This window comes from Arachis stenosperma, chromosome 8 (assembly GCF_014773155.1).
Source record: "Arachis stenosperma cultivar V10309 chromosome 8, arast.V10309.gnm1.PFL2, whole genome shotgun sequence".
Taxonomy (NCBI): Eukaryota; Viridiplantae; Streptophyta; class Magnoliopsida; order Fabales; family Fabaceae; genus Arachis; species Arachis stenosperma.
The window spans coordinates 14,527,698-14,544,740 of NC_080384.1; the positions used below are offsets into that span (position 1 = coordinate 14,527,698).

The 17,043-nt window shown below is 33.0% G+C and overlaps 2 protein-coding genes and 1 long non-coding RNA gene across 7 annotated transcripts; 1 reads left to right on the forward strand and 2 right to left on the reverse strand.

Moving 5' to 3' along the window:
- The first annotated feature begins 695 nt into the window (after positions 1–695).
- Positions 696–4,948, forward strand: LOC130946900 (uncharacterized). Of its 3 annotated transcripts, none has more exons than XM_057875794.1 (7): positions 696–918; positions 1,265–2,603; positions 2,788–2,843; positions 2,945–3,178; positions 3,288–3,579; positions 3,889–4,085; positions 4,385–4,948. In XM_057875794.1, the coding sequence occupies exons 2-7, from the start codon at positions 1,344–1,346 to the stop codon at positions 4,536–4,538; spliced, it is 2,193 nt and encodes a 730-aa protein (XP_057731777.1). In that variant the 5' UTR covers positions 696–918; positions 1,265–1,343; the 3' UTR covers positions 4,539–4,948. The 3 variants fall into 3 exon arrangements, with proteins under 3 accessions (XP_057731777.1, XP_057731779.1, XP_057731778.1); XM_057875796.1 differs by having other exon boundaries at positions 799–918; positions 1,294–2,603; XM_057875795.1 differs by lacking the exon at positions 696–918 and having other exon boundaries at positions 951–2,603.
- A 135-nt stretch (positions 4,949–5,083) lies between these two features.
- On the reverse strand, positions 5,084–7,604 carry LOC130946901 (tRNA (carboxymethyluridine(34)-5-O)-methyltransferase). 2 transcript variants are annotated; one of them, XR_009072379.1, is made up of 3 exons: positions 6,468–7,604; positions 5,729–5,912; positions 5,084–5,470 (listed from the first exon to the last, which is right to left on the reverse strand). XR_009072379.1 is itself a non-coding variant. In XM_057875797.1 (3 exons), exons 1-3 carry the CDS (start codon positions 7,460–7,462, stop codon positions 5,825–5,827), a joined length of 990 nt encoding a protein of 329 aa, XP_057731780.1. In that variant the 5' UTR covers positions 7,463–7,604; the 3' UTR covers positions 5,092–5,824. The 2 variants fall into 2 exon arrangements, 1 of the variants encoding a protein (XP_057731780.1); XM_057875797.1 differs by having other exon boundaries at positions 5,092–5,912; positions 6,468–7,020; positions 7,114–7,604.
- Positions 7,605–14,075: 6,471 nt separating this feature from the next.
- LOC130944031 (uncharacterized) lies at positions 14,076–16,792 on the reverse strand. 2 transcript variants are annotated; one of them, XR_009071952.1, is made up of 6 exons: positions 16,478–16,792; positions 16,049–16,142; positions 15,795–15,927; positions 15,233–15,320; positions 14,592–14,672; positions 14,076–14,334 (listed from the first exon to the last, which is right to left on the reverse strand). It is a non-coding gene; the product is annotated as an uncharacterized LOC130944031 (long non-coding RNA). The 2 variants fall into 2 exon arrangements; XR_009071951.1 differs by having other exon boundaries at positions 14,079–14,334; positions 16,049–16,792.
- Positions 16,793–17,043: the final 251 nt, after the last annotated feature.

The following is a 17,043-nucleotide window of genomic DNA, read 5'->3' on the forward strand; positions in this document are numbered from 1 at the left end:
AAATTTATGCATGGATGAACAAAATTAATGTTATACTATAAAAAATACTTTTCATATGATAAAAATACATAAACGTTAATTTTATTTATTAGTATTTTTAACTTTCATAGATAAAAATAATAAATTATTTATTTTCATGAATACAAAACTAATTTTATTCATGTATGAGTATCATAAACTATTATAAATAAATAAAAAGTAGTTTATTTTTAATTTAATTATTATACATATAATTATTTTTAGAACAAGAATCCCACATAATAAGAAATATAATCCACATATAATTAATTTTAAATATACTCGTTTCATTCCACAGAAAAATTCTTGGCCTGTCCTCATCTCCATTTCCCAATCTCCATATATACCTAGCTTTAAGATCCATCATCATGTGTAATCTTACAAGTATTTTTGCACTCACTTTCTATAAAAACTAGAAAACTATGGCAGTATAATTATTGTTGAACGTGGTTTGCGTTGATTTTGTCTTCATTTAGTAGCATGGTTAAATTGTTATATAATTCAATTGAATAATTGATTGAATGGTGTGTCCAAATTGCATTTATTTTTGAAACGAGAACGAGGGAGAAAATTATTAGCAGAGAGGGAGGAGGGCCTGGGGGCTGCTCCCACGGACTTCCCGCTTCTTGCCTTTTCCCAAACGACATGAAATAATCAAAACGAATTTTCAACAAACGCAATGTTACCCTTTCAACGCAAACCAAAACCCAAAACCCCCCCTAAACTAAATAATCAAATTAGTAAAACAAATAAATAAATAAATAATGTGGACTGCACGACGAATCAGTCAATAAAAAAATCTGTCTTAATTTCATTTTCATAACGCATCAAAATTAAGTTTCTTCTCATCTTCTTCTTCTTCTTCTTTTCAACTCTTCTCATTGGATTGGATCTCTAACAGTAAGCTATTCCTGCTCCTTCTTCTTCTTCTTCTTCTTGACTTACTTTCTATTCATTCGTTTCTTTTTTGTTTGTAATTGTTTCGATGTATATTTTGCTCTCCTGGAACGCCATAATTTTTATTTGTTAGCCATTTTTTTGTTTTGTTTTGTTTGTATTCTCGCAGTCCTGATTATTCGATGTGTTCTGCTATTGGAATTGGAATACTTCACTGTTGCTCTAGTTCTTAGTCTTAATCTTACTATATTTCTCTGCTGCCATCTAAAATTAGAACAATCGAATGATTAGTATTTTAAATCTTTTTTGTATATATAGTAATATGGACTGGTAACTGGTAATATCGCAGGGCTTATGTTTTATTGGGTAAACTTTCAGTTTTTGCATTGTTGACGAGGAAATCTTAGGTTCATTTTAAATTTTTAACCATGGAACATCAAGATTTAGTGGATAAGAATGAAGAGAGTGTTGAATCGATCGAAAAGGTTAACAATACTGAAGATCAGGATAAGATGAATGAGGTTGAAGGTGTGAAATCTGAGTTGGTTAATGTTGATGAGAGCAAGGATTTGCAATCTGAAACTAGTTCTATTCAAGAAGTGCAAGGGAGTAATTCCAAGGGATCTGAAGCTGAAATTAAAGTCAATACTAATGGACAAGAGTACTCTGGTGATAAAGAGGGTGCCAATGGAGATTGTGAGCCTGAAAGACTAGAGCCAAATCTGGATAAAGAGAAGGATGACAGAAGAGACATGGAATCAGCACATATGAATGAAAAGGTGGATGAAGTTCTGGGTGAGGACCACAATATGGAGCCTGTATTTGATGGAACAGAGGTTCCTGGGCTGGAAGGTCTCCGGATCACTTCTACTCGTAAGCAGGATGGAGATCAAGAGTCGCCGCGAATGGTGGAGAAGGCGGTGGCTCTGAAAAACTTTGTTAAGGAGAAAAGTGCAGTGGCAGTGTCCACCATGCTCCGCCGCCTATCTGGAAGACGCGGCGAAGGAGATTTGGGTAATTTTGATGATGAAGGTAAGGATATCTCAGATCCCTCAAAAGAGGGTGAATCAACTGTTGCTGAAAAGGGAGGGCAGAAATCTGCATGGAATCCGTTGAATTATATTAAGAAGTCATCTGATGTTGATGGAGAAAACAAAACTGAGCAGGGGGATTCGGTGAATGGAAATCCAAATATCCCCATCGACATGAAAGGAAGGATTATACTGTACTCCAAACTTGGCTGCCAAGAATCCAAAGAGATAAGGCTCTTCTTGCGTGCGAAAAGGCTTAGATTTGTTGAAATCAACCTAGATGTTTATCCCAGCAGAGAGAAAGAGCTGGAGAAGTTTTCTGGATCTACATCTGTTCCAAAGGTTTATTTCAATGAGATACTTATAGGTGGCTTGAGTGAGCTAAAGACCTTAAAAGAGTCCGGCAACCTTGATGAGAAGATCGACTTTCTCATCGGTGAAGCACCATTGTTCGAAGCACCACAGCCGCCTCTTTCTGGTGAGGATGATGATTCCAGTAGTGGGGCAATTGATGAACTTGCAGTAATTGTCCGCAAAATGAAAGAGTCTATTCCTGTGAAGGACAGATTTCACAAAATGCGCAGGTTCACTAACTGTTTTCTTGGGTCAGAAGCTGTAGATTTCTTGTCTGAAGATCAGTATCTGGAAAGGCCAGAGGTATGGATTTAATTACCCTATATACAACTAAAACCTATGCAGAAATCCTCATATGCTTTGATCATTTTATATTTGTTAATCATATGATCAGACAAATCTGCTAAATATTTCAATTGCTTATCTTGGTACAATTCTAGCATCATATTGTCGTTACTATCTTTGTGATTGTTGTCTGGTGGTGTAGGCTGTTGAGTTTGGACGAAAGCTTGCTAGCAAACTCTTCTTTTATCATGTTCTTGAGTAAGTCCAAGCATTCTATTTGACGCTTTCAATTTCTGTTGTTTCAATTATGTTTTATCAGAGAGTTGACAATTCTATGGTGCCTTACTGTTTTACTCTAGTGAGAATATATTTGAAGATGGTAATCATTTGTATCGGTTCTTGGATGATGATCCAATTGTGGCTTCACAATGCTACAACATTCCGAAGGGTATAACTACTGTGAAGCCGAAACCTATAGCAGAAATTGCATCAAGGCTGAGGTTTCTGTCTTATGCAATGTTTGAAGCCTATGTTTTTGAAGATGGACGTCGTGTTGATTACACAAGTTTGCATGCAAGTGGGGAGTTTGCAAGGTATTTTTTTTTTTCGCCATCTGCCATAGCATGCATTAAATGTGTTCCAGAAATATGCAAGTATTTTTCATTGGTAATTCACAGAATTTTTCACTGATCCCCACTTTAGGTATTTGAGAACTGTTGAAGAGCTTCAAAGAGTGGAAATTTGGGATATGTCTAGGGAAGAGAAGCTTGCTTTCTTTATCAATCTTTACAATATGATGGCAATCCATGCAATATTGGTATTAGGTCATGCCTCTGGAGCAATGGAAAGAAGGAAATTATTTGGAGAGTTCAAATATGTTATTGGTGGATCCTCCTACTCTCTTTCAGCTATTCAAAATGGTATATTGAGGGGAAACCAGCGACCTCCTTATAACCTTAAGAAGCCATTTGGTTCAAAAGATAGACGCTTAAAGGTCAGCTATTAATATATTTTATCTGTATTAATATATTTTATCTGAATCTGATACTGCAAGTGATTCAAATATTTTTTGTCGTTATAAATTGTCCGTGAGTGTTTTGAAAACATTATGTTCAGTGTATAGTTTAATACAATGTAACTATCAGCCTATTATATACATTTAGTTTTAATTTTAGCTTAAGTTTTTAGTTTTGATTGCATTTCCTATAAACATGACAATGAAACACTACACATGCTTTCACTGAGATACTAATTGAAGAGAAAACTGACTTTAAGACTCACTCTTTTCTCCTGTTTTTTTCAGGTGGCACTCCCTTACCCTGAACCTCTCATTCATTTTGCTTTGGTGTGTGGTAGCCGATCAGGGCCTGCACTTAGGTGCTATTCACCTGGAAAAATCGACGAGGAATTAACGGATGCAGCACGCAATTTCTTGAGAAGCGGAGGCATTCTGATTGATTTGGCTGCTAAGGATGCATCTGCCAATAAGATCCTTAAATGGTAAGTTCATTTTGTTCTAACATGCTTTGATTTTGAAGTTTAGGACTGGTTGGAAGTATCACTTCAACTAGTACTTTCTCGGCGGTCACTTTTTGGTACATTGGGTAAATATATACAGGTTACAACACTGATTTAATAATGTAACAAAATTAGAGATAGATATTATGGAACAGACACAGACATTCAGAAACTATTACCTTAGGTGTTTAGTAAATGAAATTACATGTTAATGAGTAGTGCTGAAGTTTTTCTTTCATTTTTTTGAGATCTAATGTTTATCCTTGTTCTCTCATTCTCAGGTACAGTATAGATTTTGGCAAGAGCGAGGTGGAGGTACTGAAGCATGTGTCAAACTACCTAGATCCATCTAATTCAGAGGTATTATTGGACATGCTTGCCACTTCTGAGTTTAAGGTCACATATCAACCTTATGAATGGGGTTTGAACGCCTAGCTGGTCCTATCAAGGTTGACTTTGTAGATAGCAATATGATTACATGAATCCACACTGATTTTCTATTCTGTTACCCATATTATCCCTATAGTAATCAACTTCATATTGTAAACTTTTTCCGCGGCATTTGTTTAATACATACGCAAAGTGGAAAAGGTGGGCTTTGAGGAAAGTCAGTATTATTATTTCCTGGTCTAAGAACATTATTTGAGTATTTTCTACTATTGCTTGCTCTTTTCTTTTTCGTTGTTAGATGCCTCTTGTGATGCCCTATCAAATAAAATATACCATATAGGAAGAGCTTCATCCTGTGGAAAAGACAAATAAAGCATGCATTCTCGTTGTTGCAAAATGCACAATGGGATTCTATTTCTGAATTTGTGTATCCTATACAAACTTTTATTCCTCTATTAATTTATCTAATCATTACATCCTCCGATGTAGAAATGTTTGTTTTTTCTGTTTTTGAAGCGGACAATAACCAATGAATCAATACTCGTTTACCTTTACCATAAGGATTTAACTACTAAACATTGTCATAAAAGCACAAAAGTGTGAAAATATAACTAACTCATTTATCTTAAATGTTTGAAATTTTGAAGACAGCTTTATCGATGTCTAAATGCTAATTGAATTGCAAAGGCGGCTAGCTCTACAAGAAACTGGGAGTTTAAGTTCCTTGACCACAAAAGCATGAGTAAATAACTTATAAGATCCTTACAGAAAATTCAGCTCCTGCTATACCAAATCCAGCATTAGACAAATTTTCATATTAAATTACTCACATCATCTTCCAAAGTTAGACAGTGGCCAGTGGCCACTGAACAATAAAAAGGACTCTGTTCCATCACTGAACCAAAGACCCTCTCTGAGTCTCAGGTAGCTGCTGATGCTATAATCACCTGGGGTCGCCGACAAAGAAAGCACGAATACTGTTGAAATGATGGAATAAGTTCAACCCATGACAATCTCCAATCATCAAATAAATTGCTGGGTAAATAAAATCATTGTAACTGCTCTATTGTGCTAAAAGATGTTCAGCACTTTTAGCACATACAAGGTACCAGCAATAATACCGACAACCTAACATGCACAAAATAGTGGTGTCCTTCATGCCCTATTGTCACAATCAAAATTGGGCATAGGGAAATCAAAGAGAAAGAACACTAAAAACAAGGGCAAGGGGTTACTTGGAGAATGCAGCCTGATCTTGATCATGCGCAGGATATGTCTGAGGTTGGCAGCAACCAAGTTTTGTTTACATATCAGCTAGGTTTCTTTACTAGTCATGAAATCTTCTCAAGAATAATACACCAGTTGGACTTGTCAAAAAACTTATCAACTACTCTAACATTGTTTATTCTAGTAGTCAAGCTGCAAAAAGATAAGGAAACAAAAGTTAGAATTATCCATCATGCTAAGCATTTGAAACATAATGTCAAGGCAGTAATAATAAAAATAGAAGGCTCATTGTAAATTTGTGATGGACTTTCAGAACCAGCAGGTAACTTTTTAGTACCGCGAAGATGCATGAGGCAATGAATGACAAAATGATAGTGTTAACTTATCTCAAAGTTATTTTCTTCATTACTTTTGAATACCATTTGCTTTAAAATTGTAAAATACAACCCTGGTTTATCCTCATGCATAGCAACTCATCTGGCTATCACTCAAGCAAGATTTCTAACTTCAAAACTAGGATGTTCAATCTAATGTCTCCAACTCTTCCTATTTTGTTTATGCACTCCATATTCAGATATGAATTATGAAAACATAACAATTAACAATAACAAGGTGCACAAAAACCATTACATCTGAAGACTTGATTCAATGGTTTACAAAGCCATGATTAACCAAGAAGCAACTTGATTAAGATATGCTCTGTATTGGTGTATAAAAATTGTAATAGGAGATGAAAAAAGAGATGACCTTTCAAGCTCGCCTTCACTGAAAACATGATAATATCTATTATACACCACAGCACCCTTTTTGTCATCTCTAGTTGCAAGACCACTAGCAAGAGCCTGAGCAGAAGCACCACTAATTTCGGCGCGATGATAAGGCAAATGCCAAGGAACAAAATACTCCTGTTGATTCTCTACATTGTCCTCTACCTTCAAATCTCTCAATAATTTCAACTCATCATCACAATCTTTCTTGTCCTGACCCGAGCTGCTCTCCTCATTTTCTGGAATACTTGTTAAAGGCAATGGCGAAGCAGCCGGCCGAGCACGAGGACTACCCGGTCCTATCCACTCTTCTTCAACATATTTCTCCGAAAGCGGTGTCCATTTGCTAATCAATGATCTATGCTCTTGTTCTTTGGCCCAAACTGTAATCAGAACATAACCACCCTTCTTAACTACTCTAACCAACTCCTCTATTGCTCTTATCCTCCTATGTTCAGTGCTTAAATGATGCAACACAGCAATGGAAATCGCAGCATCACCAAAACCGGTTCTATAAGGAAGATTCACAGCATCTGCAACCAGAACTTCATGTCCTCTATCAGAACAGATCTTAATCAATGAAGAACTTATATCACAGCCTATAAAAAAACAATCAGGATTCAAACCAAGGTATTTGCCATTGCCGCATCCAGCATCAAGAACAAGGGATCCAGAAGGCAAAGATGATAGAAAAGCAGCAACCTTTGGCCATTTAGCGAATCGCGTTGAACTGAAATGAGGAGCGATTGCATCATACACACGGTGGACATACTTCTTTTCGATCTCGGGAGTGGATTGAACACGTGTAGGTGAAGCTGTGTGGTTGGAGGAATCTATGGTGGAGGGTTCAACATTGGGAGTAAGGGTACACAAAGGTTTGAAATTGGTATCTGTCATTGGAGAGATAAATCGGGAGTAGCAGCAGAGAAAATGAATGAACTTAGTTGATTTTAGAGCACGATGAAGAATCAACATGCAACAGTGTTTTGGAATTGAATTTGTTGAAGCACCAGCAGCGGTGCTCGGCGTCCCGGTTCACTCTGACTTCTGCTCCTCCTCCGCCGCTGCCACCGGTGTGCCCCTTCTTCTCTTCAGTCTTAACGAACCCTATTGCTTTGTTTCTTCAATACTCTCTCTCCCCCTCTCTCTCATCTCAAACTCCCCATTGCCAATTCAATTGGGCTTTACATCTCCGTTTGTATTGGCCCAATTAAATCGTTCAAATTCCAATTTTAACTTATAAAAGCAAGGCCTCATCCAAAAAAAAAAATTGACAACTAACTTTTTAATCTTTTATCACGAAAAGAAATAAATTTTTTATTATATTTAAATGAAAAAAACATAAAAATATATTTTTAAATTTTAACTTTTTAATTTGAATTTGAAGATAAATAAATTTTTTATTTTTTAAAATACAAGGACAATTATAGGTTTCATAGAGCAATTTAGATTTCGTATATTTTAAAATGTGAGAAATATTTTTATATTTTTAATTAATTAATAATTTATTTATTTTTGAGTTAAAAAAATAAAAAATATTTATTATTATATAAATCCCTTAAAATAAATTATTATTTGTACTTAAAAAAATATAAATATTGACAAATATACTCATATAAAAATAAAACGATAATTATAATTACGAAATATGACTTTTGTGTGTCAAAATATTTAGATATTGATTATACAATTAATCTGTTAAAATACTTTTGACACACAGGTAGATTTCTATAATAATTTAAATCAGGTAAGGAGGGATTTATGTGTCTTTTGCTTACAAAAATTAATGAACTATTTGTAATTAAATTTAATAAAAAATTTGAAATCTTGCTATTAATTTAAAAAAAAAATCTCATTTTCACCGCGTTATTCCACCAACTTTATCTAGGGGTGGCAACACTACCCGAACCCGCGGGTACCCACCCCGCCCCTACCCGTTCGGGGCGGGTAATTACCCGCACCCGCACCGGGGCGGGTTTTAGCGGGGCGGGTTCTTGGGCGGGGCGGGGCGGGGTCGGGTTTAGGTTAAACCCGCCCCTACCCGCCCCGATATATATAATAGATATATAAATATATATATTTTTAATATATAATATATGTAATATATATAAAATAATTAGTAAAATGATTAATAATATTGTATCATATTTAAATTTTTATTTTAATTTATGTTATGAATGTAAATAATGGTTATATAATTTTTAAAATTTTATTTTATTTTTTGGATTTAATAATTATTGGGGCGGGTAGGGGCGGGGCGGGTACCCGCAGGGACGGGTTAGGGTTTAACATTTTACTACCCGCGGGTAGAAGCGGGGCGGGTTCGATGCGGGTTTTTGTTGAGCGGGGCGGGGTCGGGTAGAGCAAAAACCCGCCCCTACCCGCCCCGTTGCCACCCCTAACTTTATCCTCTCTTGGATTATTTTATGAGATAGTCGACACTTTTGAAAAAAAAAAAAAAAAAAAAGAAGACGTGGGTATGATTTTTTTTTTTAAATTATCTTGCTAAAGAATTTGTGATTATTTAATTATGAATTTTACCCCCTCGCATTTTCAAAAGGAACCACACATAACCTAACCCTGAAGTGAGATGTCTTCAAACAAATGAATAAACTTCAAACTTCAAAGCAATCAATATCCGTAGTACAAAATATGACTTTTAAATTTTAATAACAAAAAATGCAATGAAAAAGTGAAAGATAAGAACACCTAAATTGCTCTAGTTGAGTGGTCTCGTAATTCACACACATGTTACATTACAACATCACAAAAATGGCACTCTATAAGAACTTTTTATTTAAATCAATTAAATATATTATTTATTAAAATTCATAATATTTAAGAAAATATCTGCAAAATAAATATAAATAAATATACTCGTATTATTATACATATTCTGGATATACTCATTTCAATTTTTTATAGAGCCTTTTTAAGTATTTAGTACCCGTTTTTTCTATATTCTTTAAAATGTGTCTTATTTTAGGTGTATAGCATTTGTCTTGTGTGATTTATAAAATTCGAAACAGTGCATCCGAAATGCGTAATATTTTCATGTTATAAATTTCGATAAATAATATATTTAATTAATTTAAATAAAAAAATCCGCTGTCTATAGTGTTTGGAATGAAAATAATAGGTAGAGTCACCAAAAAAAATAATAGGTAGGGTTTTTTACTTAAATAAATTGTTTGGGGTTCAAAATTACTTGATTCCCCTGAAACAGATTCTGTAACGTGATTACCCTTTTTGTATTATTATATAAATCATCCTAGGGTGCAAAGGGTTATATAAAACATGAATCATCTCACCCTAGGACGATTAATGCATGAATTTGTGAGGCAAATTAAGAATAAATCGTGGCAGGGCTGCAAACGTGACTCGTGCTTGACTCCTTAAGGTTATAACTCAGGCATAAATCGTCCCAGCCTTGTGAGTGTTACAAAGTAACACATAAATCGTCCCAGGCTGAGGAGGGTCCCAATAACACATAAATCGTGGCAGCCCAGTTTGGTTTAGCCCATGAACACGTAAAACCTACTATTCTGGGACGATTTATACTCTACTTCTAACCCAAGAAGTCCTGCCACGATTTACTCTTAATTTGCCTCACAAATTCATGCATTAATCGTCTTAGGGTGAGATGATTCATGTTTTATATAACCCTTTCCACCCTAGGACAATTTATATAATAATACAAAAAAGGTAATCACGTTGCAGAATCTGTTTCAGGGGAATCAAATAATTTTGAACCCCAAACAATTTATTTAAGTAAAAAACCCTAATAGGTAGGATCCAATAATAATCAAGGATGCGATCCTACTAAGAAACCGTTGTTGGCCATGAAATTATAGCTAAAAAGTAAAAACTACAACAATTAGGATTTTAAATACTTAAAAATATGGCTTAAGAAAATTCAAGAATCACGTGTAGATTTTTTTTAAATAAAAAATAATAATTTTCATGAATTGTAATAATTATTTTCAACGCAATAAACTAGTTTCATTCTCAGTACCTTGCACGAAAATTTAAATTATAATTATAAATTAATATTATTTTGTAATAATATAAATTGGTTTAGTTCAAAATAATTGATAATATATTATTGGTACATAAATAGTATTTGATGTATAATTTATTGAATATGAATTTATTGATTAAATTTTTTAAATAAAATTTGTAGTATTTGAAAATAATAACTTTATTTTTTATCATTTAAAATTATCCATATATTTATTTTTTATTATGTAATTAACTTAATTAATAATTTTTATTATTATTTTTTTACTAAAAAATATCAGCTTGTAATATTTATATATATATTTTTAATACTAATAAGTAAAATGTTGTTGGTGTTAATATATTTATTGTCTTAGATAATTACTTAAATTATTTATTTTTTATGAAAAATAATATAAATAATATTTTATATTTTAAATTTCTTAACATACATACTAAGAGGAGAAAATTATGCAATAAATTATATGTTATAACGATTAAATGATTTATTTATAAATTAAAAAATATCAAAAAAATATTATATAATAATTTTTAATATATATATATATATATATATATATATATATATATATATATATTAGTATGATCTATTTTAATTATATGAATAATTATTGTTATTTTTACTTTTTGTTACATTAAATTAAGTAATATTCAAAACTAAAATTGAGAAAAAAGGTAATAAAAAAAAGTTAGATCGAGTAAGGTCCCAAAATAAGATTAACATCAATTTATTAGACTCAATATCAGAGTCTCAAATTTAATTTAGATTCATTACTTTAAAGTTCAATAATCTAGACGAAATTTACACATTCTCTCTCAAAATTATAGTAAGTGTCATGTATACTTGTTAGCAAATTATATAAAAATCTTTTTCTAAGTGCATTACTTTTATTTTATAAAAAATAATTTTGATGCCTTTAAAAAAATTATCTTTAATAATATATTTAATATTTTTTTGGTGAAATACATTTAATAATTTACTAACAAAAATATGATTATGGCAAGTAACTAAATACTATAAATGCTAGTTAGATAATACCTTTAATAATTTATCTTTAATAATTTGACAATTCTCTTGATACGTGTAAAATTTTTAATTATAGTAAAAATTTAAAATATGTTAGTTAAGTACGAGTTTGATTTTTAAGGTATATGTTAAAAATTTTTTTGTTTTTAATTTTTATTTCATATAAAATTATTTCTAAGGTTTAAAATTAAGTTTTAAAATTGTTCTTTTTATTTAAATATTAAAATTTTGGACCAAATTACCCATAACAAAAAAATATAAAATAAAAAAATAATAAGAAAAAGAGAGTGTTTCTATTTTGGCGAAGGAAAGAAGAAGAAGAAGCTGTCCACGATTCATCTCTGCCGCCACCTCCGTAAAATTTTGGTTTCTAAGATAAAGACGATTTTAAAACTAAGTTAAATCTTAGAGACGATTTTCTATGTAAAAAAAGATTCCAAACAAAAAAATTTTATCTATACTTTAAAAACCAAAATCGTACTTAACCACTAAAGTGACTGATAAACTTTTTGATAAATTTGGAAAACTTGAAATTATTGTGATGATCAAATATTATTAAAAAAATGTCAATTAGAAAAATTACTAATTTAATTTTTGCTTCCAATTGTTTAGTTAATGGATTTATTAGTGTGCAGGAAAAATAAAATAAATTCTTGTTGGGCTAAAAATCAATATATAAGTCCATTGGGAGAAAAATGTCATCAGTCTTTGAACAAAGTTATTCCATACAATATGACTTTTAAGTGGATAGCAAAAGAAAATTGGGCCAATATGGCTTTTGTCTCTTCTCTCTCCTTTCTCTCTTTACTTTTCGGTTATATCACATCCATTAGAGAAAAGAAGTAAGAGCAAATTATTAGAGAAATAAACAGTGAAGCTATAAAGAAAAAAAGGCTAGCTTGATGATAGCCTTTGTAAAAGGAAGATCCGAAGCATGGTGTGGTTAAGATCTTTGCTATTGAAGGCAATATTTCAAGAAGAAGTTTTAAGATCTTCATGCCAAAAACAGAAAGGATCGGTTTCGGTCAGAGAGAAAGATTTCTGTGGCTAAAGCTCATTTCCATTTTTATTCATCCAAGATAGAAGGTAGCCACTAGAGTTACGTGGAGGAAGAAGCAAATATGGAAAGGAAGGAGCTGTTAAGGATCAGAGATTCATCAAGGGTCAATATTTTTTTTTAGAGCCAAAGTCAAGATTAAGGGCTCGGAATGAAGAAACTTGATGAAAAGGGATGAGAGAGGTACATGCATGTTGGTTTGCTTTTGGTTTTCTCTCTCTCTTTTCTCTATCCGAACCGGCTGTGTGTTGGAGAAGATGTTGGTGGCTTGGTTGAACTGGTTTCAACCTTGAAGTTTTTCCTTCTATAATAAAGGTGAACGGCCAAGGGTTGAGACAAGGAGAGAAAGCACAAAGTTCTCATAGCTACCCTAAGTTAACAGAGTTTTTCTCCTTCAATGAGTTTCATTTTGTTTTCTTTTCTTTAGTTTTGTCTGTCTGAGTCTCATGGTAAAAGACAAACAGAGTGAGGTTTGTAAGAAAAAGCCAGTAAAAGAAAAAAGACAATGAGCAAAATTAAAGAAAAAGCCATAGATGTCTAAGAGTTCCTTTATGCATTTGTATGTTGTGTTTCATGATCCGGTGGTAATTTTCTTGCAAGTTGGGTTAGCACTTTACAGTTGAAAGCTTGGTAGGTGTCCAAGTTAAGTTCAGATTTAAAGATAGAATTTGGATTTGTCTCAGATAAGAATGGGTAGTTCCTAGGAAAGAATTGGTGTATGTAATCTGATGATCATTATAGTGAAATTCCATTACAGTTGTGATGGAAACTGGATGTAGGCTGCATTGCACTTAGCAGCTGAACCAGAATATTTCTGGGTGTGAATCTCTCTTTCTCTTCTACTCCTATTCTTTTATTGTTATGAATGAGACAAAACTGAAAAATATCCCCTAACCAGTTATGAGATAAAAAGAAAATATCTCTTGACTTGTTATGAGACAAAAACAGAAATATCTCTCAAAATTTTTTTGAAAAAACAGTAATTAATACTCATAAAAAAAGAGACTAAGATTCAACCCCTTTTCTTAGCCACTGATTACCATCATCTTTTATTTAAAGGAATAATGTTTTTTTCTTGTTTAATTTTATCTTTTTTTTCACATGTCACTACAAGAAGCACGGCGGTTTTTTTTCATGATTAGCGGCGGTTTTAAACCGCCGCAAAATCAAATACCGGCGGTTTAGTGAACTGCCCTGGTTATTGGTGCGGGTAAATGATTTTGCGGCGGTTTCCAGCAACCGCTGGTATAACCGCCGCTGAATCAGTATTTTGCGGCAATTAATTTAGCGGCAGTTTTATACCGCCGCGGTATGAAAGTATTAGGATTTCTGTCATTTTTACCGGCGGTTATAAACCGCCGCAATGTTACTACGTTAATTTTAAGTTATGACTATTTGCGGCGGTTATAAAACCGCCGCTAATTTCAATACAAATTAAAAAAAAAAATTTTCCTTTTTAAAAACGCTGATAATAATAATAATAATAATAATAATAATAATAATAGAGACAATATAAGATATCGTACTAAAAACCAATGGGTATAGATTTTAATAATAATAATCACAATGGCAATAATAATAATATGAACTATAAAAATAATAAGTATAATAATAGACCCTCTTCAATTGCATTGATCCTTTTCTGCTTGTCTTGAAAATCTGGAAGTGCTGGTGCAGTAGCATCTTGATAATGTCACCAATTTATTGACCAGTAATGTACATCTAATTTGCCAAATTCCGAACCTAAAAATGTTCATTTAAACAATATATTGATAAAATATTTTAATATTAATCAGTGTCAAGCTTATCACTAATGTTCTTCTATTGCCAATGCTTGAGAATGTAATACCCTACTAACTATATCATTTACGATTATGAGCCACAATTCAACAAGGAAAATTAGTGCCACTGCAGCTATTTTAAATTAATGCAACAAATTTTAATTTAGGATATATATAATTATCATATACTAAGGGAAATTAGTGGCATATTCTTAATACCTCTGCATTGGATGTTCTTTCCTCTGGTCTCACTTGGCTTCAACTTCAATGAGCCATTCCCATTTACATCAACCTCTGGACCTGCCATTTTTACTTTTCTTTTTTAAAAGGCGATGATTTTCATCAATTTAATTTCTTTTGTGCCCAAAAGAAAAATAGTTAAATAGATAGATAAGTATTAGAACAGAACAAGTGGCCTTCTTTATTACTCTATAGTTTGGAAGTAGAAGCAGATGGACAGATTCAATTAGCAACTTCATGAAGTAAATTAAAGAATGAACTTATAACTAATTATGACTAGAAGTAAGCCTGATGAATGGACTTGGAAATATTTTCAACTAATACAAATTTAAGAAATATACCCAAATACTAAATTAACTTATAAATGTTAACTACAAATCCTATGGTGGCTCAGTGCATTCAATTAAGCAGAAGGAAAATGAAGAACATCCAACCTTCTCCAATAAGCAAAAAATATGAATGGGGAATTGAAAGTATAATGAAGGATGACAATTTTTCTGATAAATTCAGGACTATGAAACTTTGCCTTCAACTAATAAACATCATTTACAATTTTACATTTTGTGCTCAAAAAAGGAAATTCAAAAATTAATTCCAACCTAATTAAGTGAATAGAATACCTCATATGCTTTAAGTGACTGATATGCCACCTCTTTTTTCTCATCAGCATCTTTAAATTCCGCTACATACCGATAGTAGTCTCCTTTCCTGCATCAAATCTAAAACTCAAAAACAGTACATAAACTGCCATTATGGTAGATGAAATTTGAGATCTCTGTGACTGTAAATATGATCAAACAAGAATTGGATTTTAAAATTTGAGTAATTCATAAACACACGAGACTATAAACCATGCCCATTAAGAGATCATGAAAAGAAAGGGTAAAAGAGAATAACTGAATGAAGAAACACTAGTAGTGATGCTTCAACTATCTTCCTTTCACTTTTCCCATTTCAGAATCAGTATGATCTAACTGAGAGCCCTTAATCATTACAAGTGGGGGAGATGAATATCATGCCACATGATGGAGTTAAACTAGGAACTTTATGCCTACAACTAGTCACAAGATTATCTATGATATAAATTTGCACTACTCAAAAATTGCCAATTAACATGAATCTCCTAAAAGCACACTGAGAAATAAGAATGATAAGCTCATAATATATAAGATACACACGTACCGAAGTAGAGATTGTCTTTTTTCCATTGGTGGCATGGATAAGGCATCTATACTCAATTGGATAAGGCATCTATACTCAATTGCTTCACCAGCAGTTGCCATTTTATTCCTAACGGCTTGAGACTTCAAGGATGCTAAAAGGCCCACCAAGAATATGAACAAGAAGAATAAGGAGTTAGTACTCACTTTGCAAAAAAATAAAACCTAAAGCATTTGATCAGACCATAAAGTCAGCATTAATACAAACAGACACACATCATTTAAGTGTAACTCAAACAGAGCCCGTCTCAGTGCTTCGCTCGAACATCCTGGTGAGTTTATTGAGAAACGGATCTAGCTGTAGAAGAACCTAGAAAAAACATGCAAAATAGTAGGGCTTAAAATGAAACAACAACACAACACAATAATACAATGCCAATTTTCCAATCAAAATCCTACTTCATACTTTGGAAGAGAAGGTTAAAAATTAAACAAATAATAATAATAATAATAATAACAATTTCAATTACGGTAGTAGTGAAGGTGCACAATTGTGGAATAGGAACAGAAATGGGAATGGTTATCATAAGGAATGCGTTAAAATTCGAAGAATCGAATTGAATTACCATGGATGAAGCAAAGCCAATTTCAAAGTGCATAGAAAGAAAGTTCAGAACAAATTAAATCAAACCAAAAAGAACAAACCAGAAGTAATGAGCAGAATAAAAGGAAAGAGACACCAATAGCAAGCAAAAGCTAGAACAGAGGCACGCGGAGTCTGAATCTGCAGCTCCAAAGTCGAGAGGCTCGTCCGACGTGGAGCTTTGGCAGAGGATCTGAATCAGAAGAAGCAAACATGGAAAAGTAGCTAGAACAGATCTGAACCTGCGATGGGTGCATCAATGAAGGTTGGAGGCGACGGAGGCAGAAATCTATCGCCGATGGTACCTTGTGGAAGAAGGTTAGGGTTAGCAGGGTTTGGGGATATTTTTCCAAAGAGAGGAGAGAGGGAGAAAGGTGCGTCTGATAAATGGGATTATGGGACTAAGAAAATGGGAGATTGAAATATGGCCAAGATAGATTGACGGCGGTTTTTTTTAAATTTGCCGCAAAACCGAATTAAATAGCTGCTCTTCCGGCGTTCACGATTAAAATCGCTGGAAAATCATCAAATAGCGGCTATTGTCAAAACAGCTGCTAACTATCCGCCACTATCTTCCGTTTTTGTGGTAGTGTGTGTTCAATTTAGTCTCTTTATATATTAATTTTCA

Bases quoted from the DNA above. Each gene is read 5' to 3' on its own strand.
- LOC130946900 (XM_057875794.1), top strand. From the start codon at position 1,344: ATGGAACATCAAGATTTAGTGGATAAGAATGAAGAGAGTGTTGAATCG. The intron at 2,844-2,944 runs GTAAGTCCAAGC...GTTTTACTCTAG, and splicing joins TTCTTTTATCATGTTCTTGA to TGAGAATATATTTGAAGATG. The intron at 3,179-3,287 runs GTATTTTTTTTT...TCCCCACTTTAG, and splicing joins GCAAGTGGGGAGTTTGCAAG to GTATTTGAGAACTGTTGAAG.
- LOC130946901 (XM_057875797.1), bottom strand. From the start codon at position 7,462: ATGTTGATTCTTCATCGTGCTCTAAAATCAACTAAGTTCATTCATTTT. The intron at 7,021-7,113 runs GTTTGAATCCTG...TTCTGGTTGCAG, and splicing joins CGGCAATGGCAAATACCTTG to ATGCTGTGAATCTTCCTTAT. The intron at 5,913-6,467 runs GTCATCTCTTTT...ATCTTTTTGCAG, and splicing joins AGTGAAGGCGAGCTTGAAAG to CTTGACTACTAGAATAAACA.